The 8,963-nt window shown below is 49.8% G+C and overlaps 1 protein-coding gene across 1 annotated transcript in view; it reads right to left on the bottom strand.

Annotated features, from left to right (window-relative positions):
• Window positions 1-603: 603 nt before the first annotated feature.
• Window positions 604-8,963, bottom strand: part of LOC144784158 (A-kinase anchor protein 9-like) — a 574,985-nt gene continuing 566,625 nt past the window's right edge. Inside the window, exons 17-18 of the mRNA XM_078662830.1 lie at window positions 3,406-3,636; window positions 604-756 (exon numbers count right to left, since the gene is read on the bottom strand). Of these exons, the coding sequence (XP_078518956.1) occupies window positions 604-756; window positions 3,406-3,636 (384 nt within the window). The remainder of the gene's footprint in view (window positions 757-3,405; window positions 3,637-8,963) is intronic.

Here is an 8,963-nt window from a genome sequence, read left to right as displayed (position 1 = left end):
CAGGAATGGCAGTGAGAAATGGGTACCCGTCCAACACCCTCATCTTATGTTCGGCACATATTATGAAGTCATGATATTTTCATCTGCAAACCTTACTGTTATTTCATCTTGCATTATGAGAGATTCAAGAGCTCTTGTGGTTAATGTACTGATTTAATCCAGACTGGATTACGGAAATGCTGTTTTACTGGCAACTCCTAAATATCAGTTTTGCAAGGCTGCAACTGATACAAAATACAGCAGCCTGTCTGTTTTGTGGTGGTAAGAAATGTGATCCTATCTGCCCACTATTAGATGACTACGTTTTCTCTCGGTACACAAAAGGAAACCTTGAAAAATCTTTAACTATCATTCAGAAAGCAATTTATGTTCTTAAGACAGATTTTATGACAATTTATCTTGGTACACATTCCCTTGGTACAAACTCTGTAGGATCCTATGCGTGTTTCAACCCCACACCTTAAAATATGGTGATGCTGCCTTCTCTATTGCAGCAGCACAACTATGGAACACTCTCCCATTCTCCCTGCATATGATGTCTCTGTACTCCTGACCAGCATACAGCAAAGAAATGGTAAGGAGTAAATTGAGAGCAGTTGAGAGTTACAACGACTGGCTGAATAATGCCTTTGCGGCGACAATGTCAAATGGCAAAAGCACTGGGAATCGCAGCCAACCCTCGGCTCCCTGGTTCACGGAAGTTCTGCGTCTAGAGAAACAAAGATGTCGTAGACTTGAAAGGCGTTGGAGAGTGAACTATGAAGACGAGGAAAAAGAGAGTTACAAACATGCGTTAGCTAATTTCAAAAATCTTTTAGCCACGGAGAAAAAGACTTACTTCACTAAACAAATAGAATCATCTAAAAATTCAGTAAAACAACTGTTTCAGGTATTGAAGAAGCTTACTACTCCGATTAACAGCCCACTATCAAAGAGCAGGCAATCTTTATGTGATAGTATACCTAGCGCTTTTAGGAATAAGGTAAACGATATATACAGTATCTTTACCACCACTTCCAACAAGGCAACTGAGAGGCACCCCACTGTTGTGTCCCACAGAAAAAATGTACTGCTGACTTTCTCACAGGTATCCAATGAGCTTGTGGGAAAACTTATTCAGGATACCAAATCGGGATCCCCTTCGGATTCATGCCGCCCGGCAGTTCTTAAAAACATTGCAGGGGAGGTAAGCCCAATCTTAACCAACATTTTTAATAATATGTTTTTGTCAGGAACTTTTCCTGCAGTCTGGAAAGACGCAATTATTCTCCCTCTGCTAAAAAAAGCTAATCGAGATCCTTCCACAACTAGCAACTATCGCCCGATTGCAAGGCTCCCTTTCCCCGCTAAGATGGTTGAAAAAATTATGAATAGCCAACTTACTCAATTCATCCAGGAGAATGAACTACTCAACCCATCCCAATCCGGTTTCCGTTCTGGGTATAGCACGGAGACAGTCCACATCAAGGCCACGGAGGAGATCAGAGCAGTAATGGATAAGGGTGGTGCCGCTGTTCTGATTCTCCTCGATTTATCAGCGGCCTTTGATACCGTGCACCACAACACTCTTCTTGTACGCCTTGAACATCTAGGGATTAGGGAGCCCGCCCTTGCATTACTTTCATCCTTTCTGAAGAACAGAAGGCAGAGAGTTTCCCTTGCCCATTATCAGGCAACTCCCCATGTTCTACCATGTGGGGTCCTCCAGGGCTCATCATTAAGCCTCACATTGTTTAATGTTTATGTCTCTGAACTTGCGCCTTTAATACAGCAGTTTGGCTTCAATTTGACATCCCATGCCGACGATACACAGATCGTCGTTGCGGCATACACACTTTATCCCCAGCAGTGCAGTTTCAATGCTGCATAAGGGAAATCAGACTCTGGATGGGTAGACACTGTTTAAAACTCAACTCGGATAAAACCAAAGTGGTTACCTTCGGCAATTTACAGCCAAAATGGGATGGGCTATGGTGGCCGGCAGAACTGGGACGGACTCCTTAACCAGTGAAGAAGGCAAAAAACCTCGGAGTCCTGATAGATAACGGTCTCACTTATGCGCATCAAATTAATGCTATAGTTTCTGCTGCTTTCTATCTGCTGAAGAAACTCAAAAAGGTCTTACCATTTATCCCTCAGGATTTTAGAAAAACAGTGGTGACCACCCTGGTGCTGCCTAAGGTGGACTACTGTAGCGGTTTATACCTTAGGTTACAGAAACAACATCTAAAGAAGCTCCAGATGGTACAGAACGCTGCAGTCAGGCTTCTACTGAAAATCCCTAACTACCAATCGATCAAAGAAGAGATACGGAATCTCCACTGGTTGCCTGTGGTGCAACGTTCCAAGTTTAAGGCTCTCTGCCTTGCCCATAAATCATTGAATAGCGCAGGACAGGTACCTTTGAAACATTTCTTCTCATGGTACCACCCAGGTAGGCAGTTAAGATCGACCAAAGCCAGATTAATGCAGGTTCCTAAGATCCGAACCGCCAGCTGGGGAGGTCGGAGCACGGCCTATTGTACAGCAAAATTATGGAATGCTCTCCCTGTAACTATGAGAGGGCTGAACTCCCTCTCTTCCTTCAGAAAACGGCTAAAAACTTGGCTATTTTCAAACTAGAGTCTTTGTTACCTTCCCCATCCACAGGTTTTACTCTAGTTCAGCGCCAAGACATCTCAGGGTATACGCGCGCATTATCAGTTTCATTACCATTAACATTAAATTGAAGTTTACAAATCCTAATCCTATCCATACTACAACCCCAAGCAAGGTGAGAACACATTTCTGAACACTGAGGAATGTGTATATAGTTCTCACATTTCCTTAGATGAAGAGGCAGACTGATCCAGAGATCACTGTGGGGATCCTCAACCACTGATTGGAGGTTTAATCAGGGTTGAATGAGATAAAACTTTGAAGTAGATTATTTAATTGTAGAGTTATATTACTATCTTGAATACGAGGCTGAATGGCCTTTATTTAAAGACCTTAAATACAGTCAAGAATTGTGAAAATGGTCATATTTGCTTCAGTGAGCCAATGGATCCATGCCAGATCCAGTGTGAATTATCACTCATGTATGTCTGTGTATGTTTAGGTTGAAAGTCAGAGGGGCATCTTGGTTGACAAACACAGATGCCACTGATTACGTTTCTAGACTTAGTGCCCTAGTGAACACCACTTTCAAGTTTCCATTAATAACACTTTTTAAAATTGTGTTAACAGTGTGCTGCAATTTGGTGCAACAAAACGATTATAGGTTGGTACACGGTCATCATGATGTGGCAAGTGATATAATTAAAAAGTCCTGCAATTTGTCTCTGACCATTTAGTTATCCATACATTAACTGAATCACTCCACTGTCTTACCCATTTACACTCTGAAACAAATCTAAAACTCACCATCATTCGACTCAGCTGGCCTTTAAGCTGGGAAAGCTCCTCTAGGAGTTGTTCCTGGTCCTCTCTTTGTCTTTCCATTTGTAGCATATGTGCTTGTCTTAGAGACTCCGCTGCCTGCTGGTGCTCCTGTTCCTGACGCACAAGCTCCTGCCTCATATCTTCTACATGCTCCTCACAGAGCAGTTCGAGTTTTGTAGTTTGGGTACTCGAAGATGCCACACCATCACCAAGCTGAAATACAAAAATGTAGCTTCAAAACATTTCACTGACTCCATCACATTCAACCATAACTTTCAGTGCATCAATAAAAAGTTTCAATAAGACAAAAAAATGGCAATTAAAAAAAAAATTGGAGATTCATGCAAAGGAAAACTTAAGAAAAAAAATACAGCAACTCCTGAAAAATATCTGCTTGCCTAGGGAAAACAAGAAACCTACTGGCTTAATAAAATAATGATCATAGTGTCCAGAAGATGTACAGTATAAACTAGCAGATTAAGGGATTAACCAAAGTCGGGGATAGACAAATTCAATACTGCGCCAAACCTCATAAGAAACCAAGGTTACATTGTACAGAATTCAAATACTGGCAACTGGTATCAATAAATGAAAATTAGAGGAAGATGCTAAAAGCGGGAAACATGTCTCACTGTTTGTGCAACTAGTCTTTAAATAAACTGAATTATCTTCTACAGGAGGACAGCTCATCTTCATAGTGGCAGCAATGTCTTGAGTTTTTACACATTCTTCAAAATGTATTATCATTATAGTACGAGTTACTTACCTTTGGCAACGATGTATCTGGTAGAGACGATTCTAGCGGCAGATTCCTTAACGTAGAATTATCCCCAGGCGTGAGACTGGATCCGGAATTTTTTTTGCCACAGCATCCCTGCGCTGGGGGGACGGCATCACACGACTCTGCCCAGGCGTTGTCTGCGTACGTGACGTCAGCGAGGTCGCTTAATTCCCACCCCAGCGCGCCTATGTCAGTTTTCTCGGAGAACTTTCCGCGCCACAACGCGGAGCCATCAGACAAAACTGTGAGAGTATAGGAACAGTGCGCGAAAGAGCAGAAAAATTGGGAAAAGGAATGGTGGGGAACAACACATAAAGAGCAGTGCCAGGCACTGCAGCACCAAAAAGAATAAAGAACAGAGCCCAGCCCTGAGCAGCAACCCTGCCAGTATGGAGGAGGGGGAGAGGGGGAGAGAGAGAGAGAGGGGGAAGAGAGAGAGGGGGAAGAGAGGGAGAGAGAGAGGGGGGAGAGAGGGGGGAGAGAGAGAGGGGAGAGAGAGAGGGGGAGAGAGAGAGGGGGAGAGAGAGAGGGGGAGAGAGAGAGGGGGGAGAGAGAGAGAGAGAGGGGGAGAGAGAGAGGGAGAGAGAGGGGGGGAGAGAGAGAGAGAGAGAGAGAGAGAGGGGAGAGAGGGAGAGAGGGAGGGAGAGAGAGAGAGAGAGAGGGAGAGAGGGAGAGAGAGAGAGAGAGAGGGAGAGAGAGAGAGAGAGAGAGAGAGGGAGAGGGGGGGAGAGAGAGAGAGAGGGAGGGGGGAGAGAAGGAGAGAGAGGGGGAGAGAGAGAGAGGGAGGGGAGAGAGAGAGAGAGAGAGAGAGAGAGAGAGAGAGAGAGAGGGGAGAGAGAGAGAGGGAGAGAGAGAGAGAGAGAGAGAGAGAGAGAGAGAGAGAGAGAGAGAGAGAGAGAGAGAGAGAGAGAGAGAGAGAGGAGAGAGAGAGAGAGAGAGAGAGAGAGAGAGGGAGCGCGCGCTCTGGAGACAAATAACATACGTAAAATGTCATGATAACATGTAGCAGGACTACAACCCCAACCAATAACACACCCCAGTGAAGAGGGCAGCCGCGCCTATCACAACCAGAAGGCAATAGACCAGACAGAAATGAGCCGCCAGCAATAAGCAGGCCGAAGCAGACAGGGGAGCCCGAGGCCACCCAGGAAGAACCATCCAACGCTCCGCAGGGACAGACTGCGCCCGCAAAAGGGGCAAGGAACACAAGAACCATCTCATCCCCCAGAGAGGAGAGGTAGAACTGAATGCAGGTCCCACTGGAAGAAGCGGACAAGGCAAGGATGACTGTCCCACTAAAGCACTAAGAAGGCACAATGGTGAAGAAAAACAGTAAGTCGGCACCGGCAAGCACAGCCAGACACAGAGAACACCATGGAACGATGAACTCAGGGCAAGCCAGATGCCAGCCGAAGACAGCGCAGGAAGGCGAAGAAGGGTCCGGACACAACCAGGGAGGAGTCCGCACACACGGCCCAGAAAGAAGTGGAACCAGACAGAGCCAGGACACCAGGCCGCAGACAGCAGGCCAGGCAAGACGAACAGCGCAGCGACCCCGGAGAAGGACACCCTGGGCGCAACTCAAGCGATTCCAAGCCACCAACAAGAGGATTGCATCTGCAACATCCCGTAACGTCACGTAGAGCAGAGGGCCGAAGGCGACCCCAGCTTCCCAGCACATGACAGAGCTATATAACAGCTACCACTACCCCACATAGGGCATGTTACGTCCCAAGACATAGGAACCTCTTGGGAAATAACTTCCGCAACAGAGGACAACAGAAAAGGCCTGCGGAAAAACCTGCCGAAGGCTTGTCAAGCAGCCAAAGAGAAAAAACAGAAGGCCTAGTCTCAGGCCCAGCATGGTATAGAAAACCCAAAGCAAAAACACACAGTCAAGAAGGGCCGGCCAGCAGCCAACAGAACCACAGTCCCAATAATGAGGACTCAAATGCACATGAAGCACACAGATCACACAACTGGGGCGACTCGCCCCAACGGAAGAACTTCTCCCTAAAACCAGATCGACTCACAGGTCACTGAGAGGGAGTTGGAGTTGGAGGAGGAGCAGGAGGAGGAGGAGGGGGAGGAGGCCAAAGCCCCACCAAGAACCTCTGAATGGCCGAGTTCGCAGGGGCGTGGAACAAGAGAGCGCCATCGAAAGGAAGGTCCACCAACCGTTCCCGAACGTTCTCCGGGAACACACTGTCCCGAAGCCAGGCATGGCGACGAAGTGCAACCGAAGAAGCCATGGCACGACCAAGCACCTCCGAGATGTCCAGAGCGGAGCGAAGAATAAACGCCGCCAACTCCCAGCCATCTAACGCATGGTGTTGCAAATCAACACAAGCACCTTCCTGAGAAGCCGCAGACCCAAGGGATTCCGCCGAGTCCCACAAGCAAGAAGTGGCCCTAGCCAAAACACGCAGAGTGTTAAGGGCCCGCAGAGCTGCACTGGTCGAGGCTAACATATAGCGCCTCCAGAGTCCAGCCAGTGGGCCACCCGCGACGGGGGAGACAACAGCTGCCGCAGGGAGAGAAAGGCAGTCTGCAAAAGAAGGCCTCTGGCAGAGGGGTGGAGGGAAAGACACATCGGGTCACGCGGCACCAGATGGTGATGATGCAGAAGGTGTTGAGGCACCGGGTCCCCCATGGCGGGATGACCCCAAGTCCCCAAAAGAGAAGAATCGAGCAAACCCTCGAAGGGAAGCAGCAGCACCCTACCACCAGAGCCCTGATGAAGAACCTCCAGAAAATGATTCCGCGGGGAAATGGGCAGCTGGATCACCCACGCGCAAAATTCCCACAGCCGTGGAAACAGCGCGAGAGAAGCCTGCACCCGCCTCTGTGGGGCCCCGCGGAGGGGAGAGCAGCTCCTCGGTTGCGACGGCTGCAAGCTAAGGCAGCCTTCCCCCAAGCCAACCGGAGGGAAGTGCCAGGTCCGGAAAGGAGGAAGAGGGACCGAGGAGTGGGGGACCTGCGGCTCCTCCGGCGAAGACCACAGCCGCTGTGACGGCGAGGAGCCGTCTTTAGACGACGCCGGAGAAAAAGCCACGACGCAGGGCCCGTTTCTGGCAAAAATGACACCAGCAAGCGCCGAACCTCTGGAGAAGAGGAGGCATCCGAAGACGAGTCAACAATCCGACGTCGGTCGGGTGCCGTAGAGTCCACAATCTGAGTTAGGACATCGTCGCCTGGCGCCAGGGGAGAGGCCAGGCTGGCCTCCGCCACAGAGCGCGGCGCAGGAGACTGGGGCTGGGCCGGAGTCGGGACGGCGAAGGAACGGCGCCAGAAAGGCGCCGACTCGACCTCCGACGAGGCAGCCGCCTGCGTTGGGGGACGAGAGGGACCCGGGAGGGACGAGGAGTCCCCTGCCAGCCCTGACGCATGACGGGACGAGAGGGGCCCTTAGCCGACCCATGTGGCGCCGTCAGGGCCAGCAGCTGCTGGTGCCATAGCGGCGTCACCTCGGCCTCAGACAAGATCGCCGCCTGTCCAGAGGGCAGAGAGGGGCCCGGGGATGCGTCCCATTCCTGGGCGATCTCCCGCTAGGGCCGGAGCCACCGGCGCCTCCGCAGAGGGCCCTGCACACTGCAAGGGATCCGCTGATGCCCCAGGAGGGAAAGGAGGAGGAAAGGCCAGCAAGGCCTACAAAGCCGCCACATATGTCTCCATCTGAGCTCTAGTCGCCCCCACACCGGGAAACGGCGGATAGGACGATGACACGCTGTGCTGCATCACCCGCGGAGAGCCCATGTACCCAACAGGCTAGCGACTGGCCCTCGGGGACAAACTGCGACACTTACTGACAGGTGAGCGACGCTCTTGCGGCTTGGGAGAGGGATGATGACAACGACGGAGGCAGCGGCTTCGAAAACCCTCAGCAGGGGCCGGGTGAGGTGACGTCGCCGACCTGGACATGCGAGCTGAGAGAAGTTTCGTCCGGCGCTCCCGTCGGGACTTTGGTTTCATCTGCTGGCACGCCTCACAATCAGTGGAGTTGTGGTGTTCCCCTAAACACCACATGCAGATGAGGTGAGGGTCCGTCGCCGACATCAGGCGTCCACAAGACAAGCATGTCTTAAAGCCCGAAGGCATCTGCACACTGTTCCCACACACACGCAATAGCGAAAGGGAAAGGCCTGAACAGGCCCGGAGCATGAACCGGATCCACGTTGCACGCGGAAAAGGAAAAAACTGAGGTAGGTGCGCCGGGGTGGGACTTATGCGACCTTGCTGATGTCACGTACGCAGACAACGCTTGGGCGGAGTCGCGTGATGCCGGCGCGCAGGGATGCTGTAGCAAAAAAAAATCCGGATCCAGTCTCAGGCCTGGGGATAATGCTACGTTAAGGAATCTGCGGCTAGTAGTCTTTATCAGATAAGATTAATAAGAATACAACAAAAATACTCACAACAAAAACAATGTTGTTAAACTGATTAATCTAGTCCTCTGAATAATGAAGGCTGAAATTAACAAGTAAAATATATCTTTTCACATGGATGGGAGTCCTGTTGGTAAAAATGTTTCCCCACAGAATAAAAGTTATTCTTTTTTTAAAATCCGAATGGACCATAGCGGATAAGGCATTGCATTTCCCCTGCTTAATGTTGCAGACACCATTCAAGACTTAGTAGTTGGATGAGAACCAGACTCATGACTAATATCATACACAGTGAGTGCTATGAATTCATTATCACCCTTTACCACAACGTTGGGTTGAGTTGGTGTCAGACTCTGTTCGGTGGGTGGGCGGAC

This window comes from Lissotriton helveticus, chromosome 10 (genome assembly GCF_964261635.1).
Source record: "Lissotriton helveticus chromosome 10, aLisHel1.1, whole genome shotgun sequence".
NCBI classification, from domain to species: Eukaryota; Metazoa; Chordata; class Amphibia; order Caudata; family Salamandridae; genus Lissotriton; species Lissotriton helveticus.
This window is presented reverse-complemented; position numbering and strand designations above follow the sequence as displayed.